Source organism: Primulina eburnea, chromosome 5 (genome assembly GCF_022965805.1).
Source record: "Primulina eburnea isolate SZY01 chromosome 5, ASM2296580v1, whole genome shotgun sequence".
In the NCBI taxonomy this organism is placed as follows: Eukaryota; Viridiplantae; Streptophyta; class Magnoliopsida; order Lamiales; family Gesneriaceae; genus Primulina; species Primulina eburnea.
Window position 1 is genome coordinate 8,197,574 of NC_133105.1, and position 22,611 is coordinate 8,220,184.

General features: G+C 35.2%; 1 protein-coding gene across 1 annotated transcript; it reads right to left on the reverse strand.

The window, feature by feature from the left end:
* Positions 1–216: 216 nt before the first annotated feature.
* On the reverse strand, positions 217–1,732 carry LOC140831331 (uncharacterized). The gene is made up of 2 exons (XM_073195084.1): positions 280–1,732; positions 217–221 (listed from the first exon to the last, which is right to left on the reverse strand). Exons 1-2 carry the CDS (start codon positions 1,730–1,732, stop codon positions 217–219), a joined length of 1,458 nt encoding a protein of 485 aa, XP_073051185.1.
* Positions 1,733–22,611: the final 20,879 nt, after the last annotated feature.

Sequence of the window (22,611 nt, forward strand, 5' to 3'; positions counted from 1 at the left end):
ATGTGGTAGCAGTCAAAATGTCTTGAGATTTTCTTTGAAGAATTTGACAAAGAGTATCTGTTGTTCTCATAATTTTATGCATTAAGTGCAAAATAAACACAAATTCAAAGCTTGCCATGTTTCTGTAAATCCCCCGAACTTCGGCCTTAGCTCTTCCATTTGGAGAATGATCACTGAGAACTTCAAAAACTTTGCAAGTTGTAGTGTACATACCTATCAAGCTTTTTACCGAATCATCGTGAGAACTCCAATGAGTAGCTCCTGCTCGTTGCAAATTACCAATCTGGTTTGCACCACTTCCAGAATCACGTTCTCCAATTGACAACATATACTCAATTTCATTTCTTTGTGCAGTATGTAATTCAACAATGCGCTTAGTAGAAGAAGTGACAATATTAACAATATTGTCCAAATGAGAAAAGAATTCCCAAATAATACTAACATCCTTAGCTGCAGAAACCAATGCCAGTTGTAAACGATATGCAAAACAGTGGACATAGTATGCATAGGGACAATCTTTGAGAAATAATGCTTGAAGTCCATTCCACGCTCCACGCATATTGCTAGCACCATCATATCCTTGGCCTATGATTTTCTTAACATGGAGATCATGATGAACAAGAACATTTGATATCTCATTTTTCAAATTCATTGAGGTAGTGTCACTAACACTTTTGATGGCAAAAAATATTTCTGTCAAAATCCCATGATTGTTCACAAACTTCAATATAATGGCCATTTGCTCTCGTTTAGATATATCTCGGGCTTTATCAACAAGAATACAGAAGTATTTATCTCCAACTTCTTCACGAACCATCTGTCGTACTCTATTGGCCATAATATGTAAAATCTCTTTCTGAATTTCTGGAGCGATATATTGGGCATTTTTTGGAGCATTCTCAAGCACAACTTCATCAATTTCTATATTCATTTTTGTAAAAGCCTTCACCAATTCAAGAAAATTTCCACGATTAGATGAAGATAGAGATTCATCGTTACATCTAAAAGCACAACCTTGAAGTGCTAGCCAACGAACAGCTACAATTGAGGTGCTCAAACGCAGACGATTTTTCTCTTTTTCCTCTTTAGATTGTGCATGCATCACTTTATCAATATGTTGTGAGGGCCTAATCAAATTGTCAGCCCTTCTCTCACACATAGTATGAGGTGAAGAAGCTGCAGAACCAATATGGGAAAGAAAAGCACATGTTTTTCCTTGGTTTACCCTTTTCCAATTGTCAAATCCTTCATTGACCAATGCCGAGATATTAGATGAATTAACATCATTCAGGAAAAGAAAACAATAGAAACAATATGCCTTATTTGTTGAAGGCGAATACTCCAACCAATAAAATTTCTGAAACCATTTTTTCTGAAAACGACGATTCTGGCTTCCAAATTTCGTACCTGGATACTCCAACATATCTGGTTGATAAGGCCCCATATTTAGATATGAACGTCTTATCTCATCTCGTACATTAACATGATATTCACATATCTGTTTTCTTTTTCCCAAATCTCGTTCAATAAAAGTAGACGAAGACTGATGATCGTCTATAGGAGAGGAACATGAAGGAATTTGTATATTGGGAAATAGAAGACTTTCACTGGATTGATGTTGCATTGTAAAGACCGGAGGAATTGAAGTATCTTCACTAGCTTGACGATCTCTCTTCTTAAAGAAAGAGGATATCAATGTTTTTCCTTTCTTTGCAGCAGATTGATGTTCCATTTTGAAATAGTTCAAGTTATAATCTTAAACAAGAATAAAATAAGTATTAAACAAATAAACAAGTAATAGTCAATCAACAACTCAACAACAAACAATCAAGAAACCACAAATCACGCACAGAGAAGCTATAAAAAACAAAATAAAAATGTATAGCCGATTTTTACCTGGATTGTTGCCTTGCCGATGATCAATTCGATTTCTTCGGGAGTCCACAATTCTATTCTGTCGCTAAAGAGCTTGGGACTTGGGAGAGAAATTTTTTAGAATTGAGGTGGGGCGGATCAGAGGATATGTGATGAATTTGGTCTCATTCTTGTAAATGGACGGGACTTGATTGGACTAAGACATTGATGTACGACGGTTTTTGGAACAACCGTCGCCATTAGCGACTGTTTTTTGAAAAACCGTCGCTAATAGCGACTGTTATTATTTATTTTTGAATAAACCGTCGCTAGTAGCGACGGTATAATTAAACAGTCACCGATCCACATCGGCGACAGTTTTACCAAAACCGTCGCAAACCGTCGCTAAATTATTAAAAATGGGCTGGCCTACAGCCCAGTACAGCCCTTGAATAAATCCGTCTTTGACCGTCGCCGATCTAGATCGGCGACGGTTTATGATTAACTGTCGCCGATTCAAATCGGCGACGGTTTTCGTTCAACCGTCGCCGATTCAGATCGGCGACGGGTTAGAATTAACTGTCGCAATATTTTGCAACAGGTTGTAATACCGTCGCTTCTAAATCGGCGACGGTTTAGAGTTAACCGTCGCCTTATATTGCGACGGGTTGTAATACCGTCGCTTATATTAGCGACAGTTGTCCAAAAACAGTGGCTACAATAGCGACGGTTGACTATAAACCGTTGCTAGAAAAGAGACGGTTTTAAAACACCGTCGCTTATTGTGATTAGCGGATAAACCGTCGCAATATTAGCGACGGGTGAAGTCAAACCGTCGCTAAAAGAGCGACGGTCATGATTAAACCGTCGCTTGTTTTGAATAGCGACGGTTGTATTTGAAATCGTCGCAACAAATGGCGACGGTTTGTTAAATTGTCGCTGTTTTAGAGACAGTTTATTAAGAATCGTCGCTTTTTAGCAACGGTGTATAACTTACCGTTGCTGTTTTAGCGACGGGTATTATTAAACCGTCGCTTTCTTTATTTAGCGACGGTTTTTTGTAGAACCGTCGCTATATAGTGTAGAACCGTCGCTATATAGTGTTGTCTACTTTTAATTTTAATTGTATGGGTTTTAAAATGTTGCATATGAATATTATAATTTTAATTTTGTAGCTTGTAGCTAGAATATAGTTTTTTTTTTTTATTTATTGGATTCTCTCAAATTCTCTTTCCCCCTTTCTTTTTGACAAAAATCCCTTTGTTGCAATGCACTAAAAAGATGATCAAGAAAATTTGTGATGATTATTCTAGTTAAATTAAGGGGATTTTGTCAAAAACTCCCTATTTCCATTCTCAACTTACTCTTTACTCCCTATCCCATTAAAACTTTGTTTCAACTCCCCATATCCTTCAAATTTCCAAGTTTGCCCATATATCTTTATTTTAAATAATTGATTTTCTTTTTGTAGTAAAAGGCCCATCATGCTTCCGTAAAATAAATTGAATATTTTACCTTTTTGACTAGAGTACCACCGGGTTGTATCCACCGTTTTTTACGAACTGCTCCTCACAGTCCAACCACACGATCGCAACCGATGGTTACTAAGCAGATTCCTTCAGCAATACTTAGCACAGCTCTAATTCGTTTCCTACCTTAGAGCGTACAGCAAAAGATCAAATTTTTGAAAATAATACATGATAGGGGCTAAGAGCAAAGATCTCTTTTATTCAAACACAAACATTTATTTATTACATAGTAACCTCCTGTAGAGGAGGAGAAACTTGTTTTAGCTACTTATCGTAGCTGAACTCTTAACACACATAAAACTTGAAAGAAAATATTACAACCTTGTATGAAAGAAATGGAGAAAATATTTGATGATCTTCACTTCCTTCTTCCGGCTTTATTTATAGAAGGCTCTTTCGGATTTGAAACTCGGATTTCAAATCTTCATTAGCCTTTACAGCTTGCTTGGGGACCATGTAGTGGTTGAAGGGTCCCTGTCTAGATTATTAATCTGGACATTAACTTCTCATCCTCCTTTATCTCTTTTAGATACCATTGACGATGAGTTTCCAGGATATCGGCAGTAATTTCATCTTTTTTATACTCTTTGAAATGATTTACTAACCATTTAAGAGATTCTGCCTCTTTCCTCTTGTATGTTATCCTTCTTTTCAAAACTTTCAAATATACGCGATACATTTTTAAGTTTTGATTCTGCTGTGTTAACTGGTTTCCTTTCTGTCCTTATTTATGGATGAATTTTCGGGACCAGTTAATTTACTTTTACTTATTGGATTCCTTTTAGAATGGTATCCAATGCTTTGCTGAGTCATCCACCATTTGTTATTGGTGGTCTATTTGTCCTTTACCACTAATTAGTGGTTGTCTTGATTCTACCACTCACATGGTAGTGGTCCTGCTTTTTATAATGGAGGGTCACATGTCCCTTTTAATTTTGTCGAGGAATCTTCGGTTTTTTGTATCCTCGAGGAAAATGTGCATGTGGTCCTTCCCCACTTGTCCTTGCTTCGGTAAAATGCTTCCAATCAGATCTTGGTTTGAAACCTTTACCGAACTCTGGTTCTTTCTGTATTTGGCATTCAGAGCAGATGTTCTCCGACCATCTTCCTATGTGTGCCATATTACAGAACTTTCGGCGAGTCTCTTTGCTTGCCGGTAGCTTGCTGTTCCACAAGAGATTTCTTTTCTTTTCAAATAAATCTTCTGCGAAACTTGTTGTTTTTCCTGTCATGGTATTCAACAGGAATGATCCGTTCACTGAATTATTGTAGAACTTGAACGGAAACTTGACTTTGTCCATCTCAGTAAGACAGACCCATAAACCCCAAGCTCTTCTGGTAGAAATGTCATCTTCAGTGATTGAAGCAACCAGGGGTGTTTCTTCTGTTGGAGGATCCTTGATAAATTTTTGGACATTTGTATCCGGCCTCCTTAGCTTGATGAAATGAAAGGCTTCGTGAGAACCTTTCCCTGCTGGTTCTGGTGCTGCACTAAAGAAGTATAGCTCCAAAACATCTCCTCTGGACAAATAATCATTGTTTGCCCAAGTCTCGTGAACAGCTTCCTGGATCCACTTTGGTAAACCTGAGATTTCCGGAAAGCTGGGTGATGTAGTATAAACTGAGGCAAGAGCCCCAAATTCATACCAAGCTTTAACCTCCTTGGGATATGAATTAGGTTTCATCCATACCCTTGGATATTTTCCTGAAACATCAACCCTATTTGTAGCTGGGTTAATGTCAATACGTGTTTTTAATTTCTCCCAATTCCGCTGATAAACCTGAAATGGAGAAATTACACCTTCATTAGTACCAACCTTAGCTTTGCCTTTGTCAATACGAGGCCTAAGGTTGATCTCTCCCTCTTCAATCCCCGAGGTGAAGGGTTGACTTGAGGACTCAAGATAAGGATCAGGAGTCTCAATTTTTGTTTCAGCCGACTCATCTCGTGATGATCCCGACTTAACACTTGTGCAAGGGGTATTTGAATCCTCCGCTACAGGTATAGAGTCCTGTACTCGAAAACTCTCCATTTGAGAAACCAGTGGTCTCTCAATGCCCTGGAGGATAGGCCTTTGCGTTACAGACCATAACTGAGTATATGCCTGTAAACATCCTGTAATTCGATCAGAGACAATTCTCTTATCAGCTTGTTGTAGCCTTCCCGCAACTTCTGCGTTAACAGCTAACTTGTTGAACTCGGTTTGAAGCATTTCAAGGTGTTCCCTCAAATGCCTCTGCATCTTGATAATAGCATCAATGTCAATGCTGTCCATCTCTTGTTAAAAAATCTGCAAGAATATTTTCATGAGATTTTATTATCATAATATCAAAAATATAATTTTGACATAAAGCTTGCCATCGTAATAATCTAGCCTTCTCAGGTTTAGACTCAATTCTATTCCTCAAAAAGGCTTTAACTTGAGTGTTATCAACTTTCAAAGTGAATTTCTTTGCAAGTAAAAATAATGGCCATTTTTCAAAAGCCCTCTTTACTGCATAAAATTCCTTTTCGTTGATATGCCATCTTATGGCTTCTGCATCTGAGAATAACCCACTACAATATCTGCATGGTTGTTCTCCATCTGGTGTGAGCTTTGTTAATACTGCAGCCCACCAATGATCACTGGCATCGGTATATAATACCAGATCATCCTCGTCTTGAGGAATAGCCATCTTTGGAAGATTTTTGCAAACCTTCTTTAAATGGATAAGTCCTTTTGTGTGTTCGTCTGTCCATATAAATCTAGCATCCTTTTTCAATAATGGACTGAACACCTTCCTGTGTTTTGCTAGGTTTTTAATAAACATCCCAGCAAAATTAACAACCTCTAAAAAACTTTGAAGTTGCTTCTTGTCTTTGAGATTTTCTGGAAAATTCTGCACTTTTTCTACTATGTGCTCTTGCAGAATTATTCCTGACTCATCGATTTCAATTCCGAGGAATTCAATCTTTCTTGTAGCAATGACTGCTTTCTTTTCAGATAAAACCAGTCATTCTTTCTTGCAAACATTAGAGAAAATCTCCAAATGTTTAACATGTTCATTCATATCTTTGGATGCTATTAAAACATCGTCGATGTAAACAAACATAAACTTAAAATAATCTTTGAAAAGATTATCCATCTTTCTTTGAAATATTTGGGGTGAGTTAGCCAATCCCATTGGTAATACTTCCCAAATATAATGTCCTTGAGGTGTGGAGAAAGCTGTGAATTTCTTGCTTTCTTCCTGCATCCGAATCTGATAGAATCCAGACTTGCAATCAAATTTAGAGAATATCTTGGTATTGCGAATGCAACTAATCAAGTGTTCTCTACTAGGTATAAAATACCCATCAAACTCCAGAATCTTATTAATTTCTTGATAATTAATAACCAATCTGGGTTTTCCTCGTTTAATTTCACCATGGTTTCTTACCAGAAAACCTGGACTGCTATATGGTGACATACCTGCTTTGATTAATCCAAGGTCCAAATGTTCCTTGATTATAATCTGCATATCCCTCTGATCAATGATGTTCATTGGGATGGGTTTACAACGGACAAATTCATACTCTTTGCCTTCCTTGATCTTAAGGCAAATCCTGAGTTGATTTCTGTCCCACCATGCCAAGGGATCTTCGTTATAATTTTCTTTGATCCTCTTCTTGACATCTTCCAGTGATACCTTAGATTCAAACTCTACTTCATTTGTGTGTAGAGTTATCTTAAGGCATTCTATATCTTCTGGTTGGAGTTCCTTATCTGCTCTTAACTGGAGCATTGTTTCTCCAAACCGTCTTGAATCCTTCATTTTTGGGTTCAGAAGTTTTCCTGAATCACCACGCTTGCTGCGAAACTGGATTGGCAATTTTCTGTAAAATGCCTCTCGAAGTCTCTGGACTATGATTTTGTGAGCACATGGTGTTGTGAATACTAATCTTCTAGTCTCATTTTCCTGTGTATAGGATTTGAACATTTGTAGGAAATTATTTCCTAACAATATGTCAGCTCATGTATCATGAAAATAAATTGGTGGTGTCTTTACCTTGTACCAATGTGTTTGTCCAGCACCGCCAATCATGATTTCAGTCATCTTAATCCCTTTACATAAGATTAAGATTCTTCTGGAAAAATCTCTTCCAGCAATCTTGGGTAACTCCTCTTCCAAATTATTTGGAAAAACTCCTCGTTTTGCTGTACATATTCCAGCACCTGAATCAATATATGCAGCAAAGTATTCTGCCTTATATTGTTCATACAACATTCCTACTGGAATGTATATGGAGAATGGACTTGTGGTCATTGGATTTTCCACATTTTATCTTCTGCCATAAACTCCATTCCATACTCTAGACGTTTCCAAGGTTTATGTTCCTCGAGAAACTCTAGCCCAAGAATCAATCGTTCTGATTCTTTTCCTGGAATTCCTTGAATATGAACCTCCAATTCTCCGATATTAATCAGTCCTTGGTAAGTTCCTATCATCGGTTGTTCCAAATAGTATATTGAATTACAAGGAAATTGATTCCTTTGTTTTGTAATATCAAATACTATTTCTACTTCCTTCCAACCTTCTGGGCATCTGAGCTTTCCTATTGTAGAAAAACTTTTCAGCTCCTGTTGGGTTTCTATGACAGGCTTTTTATCCCATCTGTAACTTGTAATTCTATCTCCTTGAAAAGATAGTCTTCTTGGTTCCAATCTAAGACTTTGATTCCTCTGTAGAATCGGTTTGTCTTGGATCTGGATATCTGTTTCCTGTATTAAAGGAAACTCAATTCTTTCTGGATAAATTGCCTGCGCAACTTTTCCAAATATCTCAGGATTTCAATAAATTCGTTTCTAATAAACAACTCAGAATGATGTGTATTACATAAAGCATATGAAATCTGATAGGTAATAGAATATGGTCTATTGCCTTCTTTCATCAATCTTTTTTCCTTAAAATTCTGATGTAATGTCAAGGCTCGGCTGAAATCTCGATCTGCCAGGTTGTAGGCTATCCTTGGATAGATTACTCCTACAATTTTCCCTGCACAGAGGTTTCCTGAGATTGTTCCCAGTACTGAATCTTGTAGATTCCCCATTCTTTTATCGCATATGGCGATATCAATTGGTGAATCTATCCCTTCTTTGAAAGTAGCCTTTATCATAATCTGGATTGCTCCTATATGAATCCAGGACATAGTCCTTGCTACTTCTATCTTGAGTTTTTGTAATTCCTCCTTTATTTCTTCGGAAGGAATTAACTACATCTCTATTCTATTTCCTGTAAGTTCCATTGGGATTGCCATTTCCCTTCTAGAAACTTTATAGATTAGATGATGCTTTCTGTTTCTTAGGCCAAGACTTCCTAAGAACTTTTCTACCTGTCCTGCAGAGAAACCTTGGTATCTCTGTAAACTCGGATTTTCTCTCATGATTCTTTGAACCATGTTATGAGATATTGTTGTCTGGCTAAAAAACCCAGACAAATCTTCATGTGTTTCGTGTCGAAACACCTCGTCTTCAGTCAGATTCCGATTCTGTTCCATCAGATTCTTCTTGACTTAAGACGACTTCTTCTTCTTCATATATACTTTCATCTGAGGCGATATCCTCAAATCGGTATACTTGAATAAGATCTTGGTAATAAACTGCTTCTTCAATATCCGGAGTAGGATCAAAACGTTTAATACCTCTTTTCTCATTCTCTGGACAATTGGTCGAGATATGACCTCTTGCTCCACATGTCCAGCATTACAATCCTTGAAACTTTCATTGACTCTAGTATGAGCTCTTCTGAAAGTTTTCTTTGTAGGTGTTCTTCCCGTGCTTCGAGATGAGCTCGATGCTTGGGATGATATCCTACTTCTTGATGGTCCGCTTCTTTGTCCAGATTTATAAGATCTGGCTTTCTGTCTAGACCATACGGTTCTTGGTTTCCAAGAACTTCTTCCACTTCGTGCATAAGGATGAGTCCTAAAACTTTTCCTTTTATGCTTCTGTGGTTTACTTCCAATAATTGTTGGAAGATCATTTTCCTTACAACACAAAGGAGTTCTTTTGTTGATACCCCTTAGTCGTTTGTAATTCTTTTGTAATGCTGCCATGTGACACCATTCTGCTAATTTCCCTTTAAGGAAAGAGGCTCTTCTTGCCAATGTATCTGGATTACCAGATACGTATTCCCTTATGAGCATTTCTCTCCAAGGGCTTGGAATTTTTGCGAAGAAAAGCTGCATAGCTATATCTTCTTCGACTCCTGAATTCCATCTATATTTGGTGAATAACATAATGTATTCATCTACCAAACATATATCATGTAATTCAAGACTATACAGAGCTTGAGTATATTTTTTCTTCTTCTCTGTATCTTGACTGTTGAAATAGTCTACCCCTATAAAGTGTGCTTTGAATAGGGTAGCCATCTTTCCAGTGATCTCACTAAGAGATTCCCCAACTAGGACTGACTCTTTCATGTCTGCTGAAGTCATGTCCCAAGCAATTTTTACTGATCCCATAAGACTCATTTCCAAAAGTTTAATGAATCCTTCTTTGTTGAGATCAAGTGTTCCTGCTGCAATTCTCATAGCAGATGTCCAATCGTCTATGAGATCTTCTCTATTTTTGAAGTCCAATACATCAAGGTTAAGCATAACCCCGTAAGGATGTATAGGATCTAAAACAGTTTTCCCATAGGGTGTTTGGTGCAAAGGAATTTGAGTTCTCCTTGCCCTTGTTCCCGCTGGGTGTGATCCTCCACCGGTATGGAAATCAGTCTGAGATTCTCTCATATTTACATTATGAGATCCCATACTTTCTCTTGGTGGTTCCTGAGAAGATGACCAGGTTATTGCAGGTGGTGTTTCACCTACTGCTGTATTCATCTTTAGATCTACTACTTTGAGATTTGCGAAAGATTCCGCAAGCTCTTGTAGATCCTCCAAACCAATCCTTTCTAAAGTTGTCATCAGATCAATTTCTTTTCTGAGACAGACTTGATTAGATTGATCATCTTTTCTTCTTCAGTTAAAGGTTTTGACACCACTCTGGCCTTCCCTTGTTGATGTAACAAAGGTTCGGTACCAAAGGATGGTGGTAACCAACCTCCTGAAGTTCTTCTACTAGAACTTGGTTGTTGTTCTAGTTTCTGTATTCTTGTTTGAATATCCTTTAAGATTTCAAGAATTTCTTCTTGTTTTTCTAGGACCTTTTCAATCCTTTGAGGTACATAATATTGCATATTGCCATAATTTTGTACCGTTTTCTGTATTTCTCTAAGATCCAGAGAGAGCTTAGAGGAGTCTGGTACTATCTCCAGAAATTTATTATTCTGAATCATAAATTTTTACCTGAGGGTGCTGTTGCTTCCCTTCGTAGATCCTCTGTCTATACAGATCCATTGTTCTCTGAAGAATTTATTCTGAGTAGATTTTGAAGTATGTTTTTACGGTTCTTTAAACCTTGTAAACGCATACCTTTTGTTCTGAGTTCAGTGAAGCATGTACTTCGCTGTAATTCTTGTTCTAATTGATTTATTTCCAGGGAAATAAGTTCAATTTCGAACTGGATGGTAGTCCCTGGCATATTTAACAGATCATTGAAGATCTGGTCTTTTCGGCCTGTAAGAGTCTACCTTTTGTGTATGCAAGGTTTTGCAAACACTGCTGTCTTTCATCAGGAGATAAATTTCCTGATTCAATGAGTTGTTTCAGATGCTTTATAGAACATCTGAATAGCTCTATTCGGAAACTAATGTTTCTAGAGTAGAGATTGAAATGATTTCGGGGATTCCTAAATCCTTTCATTTCTTGATACATGACATATACCGTCATTTGTCTGATGTTTCCATCAGATCTGTACCATAACTTGGTGGTCACCATTGGGACATACCTCTGTTCTCCTGTTTCTGATATCTAACGATAGTTAGATAAACTTGTGTATATTCCAAAATATTGGAATAGTTCTTGTAAATTATTCTCCTTGAACTAAAGTTCGGATTCATAATTTTTTCGAAATTCTCCTTCTCATACATTTAGTTACTAGTAATAATAAAATTTTCGTGTTTGAAATAAATTAACCATGCTCTGATACCAATTTTGAAGCGCGGAGGATCAATTAAAAGAAAATAGAGAATAAGGGTAGTTTTGTCAATTTTATAGGTTTAGGGAGTTAAAAGAGAGTTTTTGATGGCTAGGGAGCTAGGGACAAGTTAAGTTTGGGTTTAGGGATTTATGAGCAATTTTTCCTTAAATTAATATATATTATTCAGGGGAATTATTTATGTACGTGGGCATGATTCTTTTCTTTCCTTTTTCATTGTGGTTGGACACAAGCTTTGGTGGAGACTCTACGTCAGCTGCCCTTTTTATCCTTCAATCCATAAAGACAATGGTGTACAACGTGGGACACTTCCTCAAGTCAAATTAATGGTGTGAGCTCAAATTAGTACATTAATTTATTGCATCCATTATCATGGATTTTTCGATTCTACACTGTTACTGTTCTCCACATTTGGATAATTAATACGTACTGTCAATTTACATTAAGCTATGAAAGAAAAGTAATCTAATAGTATCGAGGCATCAAGAAAATTACTCGAGGTGATCATTGTTATTAATGAAGATACATCTGTTTTAATCCATGATAATTTCTTAACTTTGAATTAAAATGGATGGGGATTAGTGTGAGAACCTGAAATTTCCAGCAGCTAGCATTATTCAGTAGCAATGGAAAATTTCAGTAGAAGCTAACAATTCCAGCAGCAGTCAATAATTCAGAAGATGATATTTTTCCAGCAGACACAATTCCAGCAGACAGAATTCCAACATATAGAATCCAGCAGCAGAAGAATTCAGCAGCGCAAGATTCCAGCAGACAGTTACTGATTCAGCTTAGACTTGTAACTGAAGCATTAACATGGAATAAAGGCTGTTAATGACAGATTATGGCCATTAATTGGGAGTCTAACAGTCAGAAACATTGCCTATAAATATCACCCTCAAACACCTGAATTGGTTTACCAAAATCTTGAGTTGTCACTTGAAATATTTGAGCTAAGAGAGTGCTGATTTTCGAGCAGCATAAACCAGTAGCAAGAACAAGTAGACTTCAGATTTCAACCGAAATACTTTTAGCAAATTACTGTAAGTGGACATATATATAAATATGTTGAAATCTGTTTGATAATTCCGTTTTAAAGTTCAGTTTCTGTATGTTTGATTTCTGATTTTGAAGCACTGAAACTCCCTAGTGAACTAATGGTAGGAATATATATTCTGAACATTTCTGAATTCTGATTCTGATTCTGGCCTCACCCCTTAGAGGAGAGAACATATAGGGGACTGATATCAGTTTAGCCATGAAATTCACTAACATGTTCAGTGCTTACTAATTCTGATTTCTGTTCTGAAACCTGTAAAGTCTGAATTCTGAATTCTGTTATGAAATACGAGTTTTTCTGTATATTACTGCATTACGGTTTCTGTATTAAAATGATGTTCGAAAACTGGGAGTTATTCCCGCCCCTGCTTACTGAGTGACAATCATATCACTCACCCACCAAACCCATATCAGATAAGAGTACTGAAGAAATGTTAGAAGAAGAGGAGCAGATCCAGTTCTGGGGCTGGTGATGAAGACTGTTGTTCTCAGTTTATGTTTATTTTTTTTCCGCTGCATCTGTTAAAATACTGTAATATTTGTTTTACATTTCCGCTGTAAAACTTCAGTATTCGAGTTGTAACAGACAATTGATTGATTTCGTATTATGAATAAAAGACTGGTTTCTGAGATTCTGTACTTCTGAGGCTTGTTGTTTTCGAATGTAATATTTGAGAGCAACGCCGGTGTCAACCAACCCCCGTCCCGGGGCGTGACAATTAGGACATTACAATATCATATGAAATGCAAAGATACATGCACACTCCTGACATAACAGATAATGATGGCAATGAGTTCAGCGGAGGAGGCTTGATGCATTTCCGACGGCGGGGTGTCGGCCGCGAGTCGATGACAGAGTGGTTGAAGCTTGATTTTTTCCTAACAAACGAGCGGCAGCACCTCCAGTAGTGTTGGTAGCAGTGGGCGGCGAGGTATTAATGCTGCTCACAAGTGAATCAGTGCCCGGCTTGCCGCTAAGATTTTGAGAGGGAGGAGGAGGAGGAGGAGGAGGAGGAGGAGGGTGGTTTGAGCTCATTTCCTGTCGAAGGATAAATGTTTTGATTATTTACTGATCACATTTCTCCTCAGAGATTAGGGCGTTTTATAGGTTTGGTGATCTTGTAGAATATCTGCTTCGGACACTCTGCCGATATGTTGTTTTTGGCATCCTGCCATCAGTTCGTGGGTCCCACCATTAGATTATTATTATTTTTCGAAAAAAGAAAGGCAATATTAGATTATTTCATTGTCAAAAGACAACTTCTTTACTCTGATTTGCCCACCTGCCCTTTGTACCAGATTAGGTACCAAATGTTTATTTTTATTTTTATTTTTTAATGATTATAAATAAGTGATTTTGATAGATAGTAATGTAAGGGTAAAATGAAACAAAATACATAATCTATTACGTTAATGTATAAAATTGTTCCTTTTTTTTTTGGGTATATTATCACAAGTTTCATGATTTTTATTTGTAATTTTCACGTTGATCAAACATGTAGAGGTGTACTATGTCACGCCCCGAAACTCGAGATTGACACCGACGTTGTTTAACAATCACACAATCGAAACAACAAGCCTTTCGTAGCACAGTATAAACTGAACCGATTTATATATCGTAATTTCCACGAAATAAACATTGTCTTTACAATAACGAAATCCAACGAAATAGTAAATAATGCGGAAGCGTCTCACAATTCTTTAAATTAGAAAATTCGAAATAAAGCCTATTACTGATCTGGAAAATTACCAACACCAAAATTGTTCCGACTCTTCGTCTCAACCTGCTCTTCGGACTTATCTGGGAGGGGAGAGTAAAGGGATGAGTATTTTGGGAATACTCAGTAAATGGGGGATATTGAACACAACATAACAAATTTGATAACATTTTCGAAACATATCATAAACGTACAACGTGCTTTTCATAATCGTAACGTAAATTCCATAACTTGTATAATGTGGTATTTATAGGACGATTTTTGTGCAGAGTTTCGGCTAGGACAATGTGCTGGAATTTTCGAGTTTTTCAGCTCTAGGATTTCGAATTTAAGTGTGAGGTATGGCTATGTATAATGTGGTATTTATAGGTGAGGGAGAGAGGGTTAATTAAGGCACAAGAATAATGCTCAAGATTGACATAAATCTCACAATATTTGACCCTAATCTCCTTGCCATTGATGCTGATTTTTCTTCCAAATTCGTGGGATCCCTTTCTTAATCCCTTGCCCCTCAATATTTCAAATTTAAGTGCTGGATATTTGGTCAAGCTTCATTGATTTCTTGTGCATGGATAAATGATTTGCTTCCAAGTAGCTAGGTCTCTATCCAATGTAATAATAAGTCATATATCCTAGTGCAAAATTTCGAAATCTTGGGTTGTATCTCATCAAATCATGTATTATTCAATTTCCTTAAGTCTTTGCCTAGCACAATCTCTCATGATCTTGAATTATTTCTCGTAAGAGTGAGTCTCATATGAGACCGTCTCACGGATCTTAATTTGTGAGACGGGTCAACCCTACGGATATTCACAATAAAAAGTTATACTCTTAGCATAAAAAGTAAAACTTTTTCATGGATAACCCAAATAAGAGATCTGTCTCACAAATACGACCCGTGAGACGGTCTCATACAAGTTTTTGGCTTCTCCTAAATATCAAAACTTACACGCACAAGTGTAAATATCATTGCCTTTTTAATTTCCAACAATTATTTCCCAAGGTGCATATCTTATTAAGATACAAAAAATCAAATCCTATACTTTCTTTGCAATCATAATTGCATGGCAAAAAAAAATCGGATCTTACATACTATGTGTTAATTGATTAATAATACATCTTTTCCTCTCGTAATAATTTATTCTAATAGCATATGAGTAACGTATCAAATGGGTTAATGTTGGATTTATTGCAAAAATAGGTTCAAATGAAAGAAGGCGAACACATCAGAAAACCATATCCTTTTTACGTACAAAAAGCCATCATCTACGCGTTTTCCTCCTCGATCTCTACTTTAATTAATGCAATGCCAAATAGGTCTCAATTTTGTCTTACAAAATAAAAATCTATCTCACTTTTTTTTTATAAAAAACAAACAAATTTTGTTTTTTGTAGGTATATATTTTTTGAGTTTAGTTAATTTTTATATAAAACGACTAACAATATTGAAATATTTTCGATTATTTTGTTATAGTACCGATTATTATTTAGATAATATGCATTTTTTTAAAGAAAGATAATGTTGCAAGTATATTAAAATATTTATAATTTAATAGATAATGTGTGAATTTTTCAGTAATGAAAATGGACAAAATATGATAATTATGTTCAAGCATTAATTTATCAAAATACGTTCTTATGATAAAGATACATAATTATCTTTAAGGAGAAAAGATAGACAATTTTCATAAGAGAGTTAAGTTACTTTGACATAAAAATTAATACTTTGTAATATCCGTTTTACAAAATTGACACATGAAACAATCATCAGAATTTTTGTATTAAAAATATTTCTTTCCTATTTTTAAGGAGAAAAGATAGATAATTATGTTCGTAGTTATATTCTAAACAAATCATCATCGTTTCAATTTCTTTCTTCTTGTTTGCAAATTATTAAGCTCACAAATAGTTCGAATCTGGTTCGTTAATCATGTTTAATGAGCATGTCTCGAACTCGTTTTCGAGATCGTTATACAAGATCGTTTTTCGATCCCGTTAAACAAGCTCTTTTCGAGCTCATCAAACAATCTCATTTTCAAACTTGTAGAGTACTTTTAGCAAAAAAAAAAAAAAAAGTCAACTAATATAAGAATAATTAATGATAAAATAAGAAATGAAAATGTGCATGCAATTCGAAATGATATAAATAAGTTTTTGTCGTTTGTGAATAGATTTTTTGTTATCTCCTCTGTTTAAACCTTTAGTTTCTTTGTATCTAAATATTAGATGTTATAACTAACAATCAAGTCGGGATTTATATTGTCTCCTCTGTTTAAACCTTTAGTTTCTTTGTATCTACATATTAGATGTTATAACTAACGATCAAGTCGGGATTTACATTGTTTATATTAGAAATAAGTTGCCGAAATATAATCTCAGCACAACTTAGTTTCTGATTGGAAGTAATAAGTTGATGAAATACAACTTTAGTACAACTTAATTTCTGACGTGCTTTAAGTTTTTCGATGTTATCTATCTCGGTGATTCAAATGAACAACCACCAAAATATTTGAACAACCAACTCCAATTGATACAAGTCATGTTTTAGATCAACTCGACTGATTTCGATGTTATCTTGGCAAGTTAGTGGTTGCAAGCTAAAACTGAATGTAATTGAAGCTGAGATCAGCTTGACATAGCCAATTATATTATTTTGGTTATATCTCTCAGCTCAATTATCAAAATGGAATGATTAAGCATGTGTTACAGAGCTAAAACAATGATAAAAAAAATCAACTTCCAAAGTAAAGGCCCAAATCAGATCTTAAGTTGGTGAAAACTGCGATGAAGTTGTTTGTTCCACACTGAATGAAGAAAGAGTTCCAATTTGCATACAATACAGTATTTCAAGCATATCTCTCTCATACAAACTTGAAATTGGGTGATTCTTGATTTTATGAAAATCTAAGAGAAACAACTACAATATTTATGTTCATCTATTTGCCCATAAGACAAATCAAGAGTTATATTCAAAAGAAGAGATCAACTCGAGTTATACCAAGCTGATCAAACCAATAGACCAAGCTTAACAACCAGCACAGTCAAATCAACCCATCAACAGAAAAATAATCTCGATCTTAGAAAATATCCAGCAACGCGAATATGATTGTATCAATATCATAAATCATACAGAACCTTTTCAAACAGCCATACTTCTATTTATAATGTTCATATCATTCTTATATGTCATAAATACAACACTTTGAAGATAAAATCTGATGAGAATAAATGGAGAGAAGGAGAAAGAACAACTCAACCAAAAATATATTACATATAAACATTTATTGAATGGTTGAAGTATATAGGGGAGTCTTAATCGATATATTAGCTGATTGATAGTTATCTATCTGTTTGATGTTACAATTGAGAGAATTGCATTCTAATGGATTAAATCCTCACACACATAATCATTCACGTATATACATGAGAGTGAAACTTCGAAAAATAGATTAGTGTTAGCCTTTACACAAATATGTTTAAAATTGTGTTTGTATTCATGACATAAGATACGTTAAACATTTATGCAGATTGTGAGGTTGTGGATTACAATCGAGAATACATTAGGAGATCCCATTTGGGGTGTTCATCGGGATAGTGTTTGGAGCATTGTAGTTCTAAGTCAAAGTCTCATTGTGGATACCTTCTGGTAACAGAAGAAGAGGTGACATATGAGTTGTTAATCTCCGACATCCATAAAAAGTCGTGGTTATGTACTTTGTCACTATTAATTATTGTTGTTATGATAGGCACAAACATTTAAAATGCTTCAACCAAAATGTTGGGTTGAAAGCGTATATAAGTAAAAATAGTATTGAGATAAGTAACCTCCTTTGAAGTTCTTGCACGTCAAGCTGCTAACATTGCATCGCTTGACTTGGTTTGCTAGATGAGCCACAAAAGAGTGACTTTAGATCTTAACGAGGTATAATGTCTTTACTGGGGACATGATCGACGGTAAGGAAATGATAAGACTGATATCTAAGAATATAAGACATCACCAACAAATAGACACGCACCTTGTCCGACTCACGACCCTGCCAACCCAACCCATTAGAATCCAAGTAGGTGTACTCTGCACTGCCACAAGTATAAGTAAAGTTGCACATTGTCTAATAGTTATAGCTTTCGGCCTCGTAGTAAGCATTTGATTCAAACAATTGATATTAAAGTTAGATCATGAGTTCAAGTCTTTCAAGTTCTAAATTTCTTGTGTGGGGGGGGGGGGGGGGGGGGGATCTTGTGTTTAATGTTCATACGTGAGAGTAGTACCGAGATGAATGATCTCATGAGAAGTTCTCGTATATCAAGCTACTGACATTGCATTAATTGATTTGATTGACTAAATAGACCGTAAAAGAGTGACGTCAAACTTAATGGGTAATAATGTATCTCCTAGGAACAGAACCGGTGGTAGAAAAATGATAAGACTGATATCTAAGAGATATAAGACAACAACATGTACCCATCCGGACTCAAGAGCCTAACAACACGACCTATTAGCATTCAAGTAAGTGCATTATGCGCTACCATGAGTATAAAGAAATAAAGTCGCGTCTTGACTTACAAATATAACTTTTGACCTAATGATAAGTGCTTGATCATAATACAAACTGTTTTTAATATTTCAAACTTTCATTCTTTTCAAATAATTTACGAAATGTTTAATCGGTTTTTAGAGGGTTATGTTGAGTTTATTCTATTCAGTTTAGAACCAAACTCAATATAATTTCTCGATTCTCGATTCATTTTTGAACATTTTAAGAATGACCAATTGTAATTCTTTTAGAAGCAAAATATTTTTAAAGTGTTTATTCACCATCTTCTCTAAACTAATTTCGATCCTAACATATTTAGTATTACCAATTATATTATTAAATATTTTTATTACTTATTTTAAATTTTTAAAAATAATAAAAACAACATTATTTTTTAATATAGCAAGTTTATGAATTCATAATTTCAAATAGTGATTTTCACCATTTTATAAAATTTAAGATGTCTAAAACAATACAATTCAAAATCACATGTGTGAGGACCGAATATTCTTTTCGTTAATCAACATTCTTAATTAATCATGTATAAGGAAATTAAGAGCATGTGATGTTTTTGTATAGGATTTACATAGTGGAGAATATTTTATATGAGAATAAATTGGAAATACAAGATCAAGTCATTAAATTAGGCATATCAATGCATATTTTCGGAATATATTTCAAGAGTGAGATATCCTACAAGATCTAAAGGATTAAAGCATGAGATGGTGATCAAATTTTCGAAATATTATGATATCCTATGTTTAATGGGTGTGATGCTTGAATACAAGGAAGCTTTCAAGGTAATTAGAAGCAAATAAACTATATTGCTCAAAAATCATCCAATCCCTCGCACTTAGATTTTCGAGCCAAGCAAGGAGAAAAGAATCAAGGATTGAATCTCTCAACTTAGGTAGCAAGATTTTTTAAAATGGCAAGGAAGATTGGAGTCAAATTTATGAGATTTGACATGATTTTGGTAGGATTTGAGTACCAAATTTAGCTCATATCCCTCCACCTATAAATAGGCCATCACCCCCACTCCACAAACCACGACCAATTTCGAAATCCCCTTGCTGAAATTTCGAAATTTCCAGCAGCTCCCCTAGCCAAACTCTGCTCGGAAATCGTCCAAGAAATCGAGCCGAAGCGCTGCCCGGACGAGGAGCGAGAAGCGACCTAAATCCCGAAGCCAAGCATCCACGTTTTTTAGCATTCAAACACTGTAAGTGGGCTTGTTTTTAAACTTAAAGTTTCGAATTTGTGCATACATGTTTTCGGTTTTTATAAAAGAACAATAATAAAAATTCGGTCGAGTACCGTCTCCCGTCTATATGTTTTTATGAAATTTTGGTACGCTTATGTGTCGACACTGTGAGGATTCCCTGAAACTGGGTGAACAACTCCACAGAATCACACATTAACAACTATAGCCAAGTTGTAACATACTTAAACCTCCTTTGAACCACAACAAGCTCAACTCCCTTCCAAATCCTTGGCCTAAAATGATTAACGTACCGAATAATTCCACAATTCACAAACAAAACTAAAATAATTCACTTATTTCCAAAAATAACTAAAATTGAATTTATTCACTAAATATTCAACTTAACGATTTAATTGCTAAAATTTTGTTATATTATTCTAAATCTTTTACCAAATCGTATATTATTCAAATAATTCTTCATTTCACAATTTAAATATCATATATGACTATAATTCCCAAAAATATTCAACAATTCGTTTAAATTTCAAACTTTCTGACAAGCAATTTTATTCAACTAATTATCGCTAAAATCAGTTCCAACAACTTAGAAAATCTACATGCTAACATTAAAGCACACAATAATTGCACAAACCAATCTGACACTAATTTATAATTCGTCGAATTATGTCTCGAAGCTTTCCAATGATCGAACCAATAACATGAACCCAATACATATGTGGATATAACACAATAAAATCGACAAAAACAATTTAAATTATATCAGATAAAAATCCAAATCTGGCCAGCTTGCTACCATGAACGGCAAATGGAATCAAGCTAATAATTTACCAAGGATCGGAGCTAGGAGATAGAAAACAGCGGTATCCGATGGTCTCGAGGCGGTGCAGACGATGGAGCTCATCGGGAACGCGTCGGAGGTTCCAAATCACAGAAGGAAACGGCTGGAGAATAGGAAAATACATATATCAACATTCTATAAGCTCTTAAACCTCACCAAAAGACCAAAAATCGACCAAAAACGATACCAAAAACTCGCTGGAGCCAACGGAAGAACTGATGCGAAACAGAGTTGGATTCTCGAGCTATTCTCCTTCGGTTCAGCGTAGGGAAAGCCGCAAGATGATGGAGAAACAGGTTGGTGAGCTCGCTGCAGCTTACTCCGGCATATGGATGTCAATGGCTCGGGTCGGGTCTGGTTTAGACCTGACTTAATGGGTACGGGACGGGTCTGATCAAATTACCTTCTTCGCCAAAATATTTAATATATATATATATATATATATATATATATTTTAAAACTAAATAATTAATATCTTATCTATAATTTTAATTTATAAAATTTTTGAATTGAAATTAATTTATTTTATTATTATACGTTTCATACGAAAATATATTATTACAATCTTTTTGGTTATCAATTGAATACAAGTTGATATATTTTTACTTGTGATACAAATTTTTGTCTTGAATATTATGAATATAAATTTAGACATACAAATTTAATGATTTGTTAATTTTTAAATTTTTTATTTAATAAAGATAAATTGATATATTTTCAGGTGGTCCAACCCTGATTGGACCACCGAGTTCGCGGGGTAGGTCTTAAGGAAGGAGGGGCAGGTCCCGGGTTTGGCCAAACCCATCCCAACCCTGACTCGTTGTCATCCTTATTCCCGCGGCGGTGGCAACGTACGACTGCTGATGGAGCTGGAGGAAGACGAACGAGAACAAAGGAGGAAGGTTATGAAAAATGCTTGTTCTCTGTCTTCTTTTCCTTTTTTTTTTCGCCAAAGTGGTAAGCTGTATACTAAAAAGTAACTGAGCCCAATTATACTGATTTTACATTTAATTTGTACTCGTGTTTTATTTAAATCTCCACTTATATTTTATATCCCATTAATTTCGATATTCTAACATACATATGTTAACACTTTTTTTAAATTTATTTAGTATAATTAATTATTTTAATTAATCAGCTCAATAAATATTTTAATTATACCAATTTAATTACAGCACCTTACGATTTAAAATTGAATTGATCATGTACATGTCTCTTGCTACCTCTAACCTAATATCTATTAGTAATATTAAAATGGAGACATGGATAATATAATAAACTATTAATTAGAAAAACATAATAAATTAGAAATTCAAATATTAAATTTAAATAAAAATTACACTAAACTAATCTATATTTCATATAAAAATTTAGTATATGTAAATATAAAAAAAAAATTAATTTACAACACATTATACACGAAAATGTACTAGTTACAATATTATTTCTTACTAGGGAGTAAGTAACCTACAAAAATTACTCCTCTCGCCTCTCCAAAAAGGATAACTTTTGATTATAGTTTGTCAACTTCTCTTTCAATATTCGAAGCCCAAAAAAGATAGCTTTTGATTTACAGTCCGTCAACTTCTCTTTCAATATTCGAATCCCATTTGTCGCTCTTTTGCAATTATATTCCAATCACCCGTGCTCAAAATTCATAATCTTCCCATCAACATCATGTAAATAGACTATTGAACTCCAAGATATTCCACTCCCAAAAATATATTCCAAACCACCCACGCCATCATTCTAGTATCGAGGAGATCATAAAGCAGACGATGTGG

Bases quoted from the DNA above. Each gene is read 5' to 3' on its own strand.
- LOC140831331 (XM_073195084.1), bottom strand. From the start codon at position 1,732: ATGGAACATCAATCTGCTGCAAAGAAAGGAAAAACATTGATATCCTCT.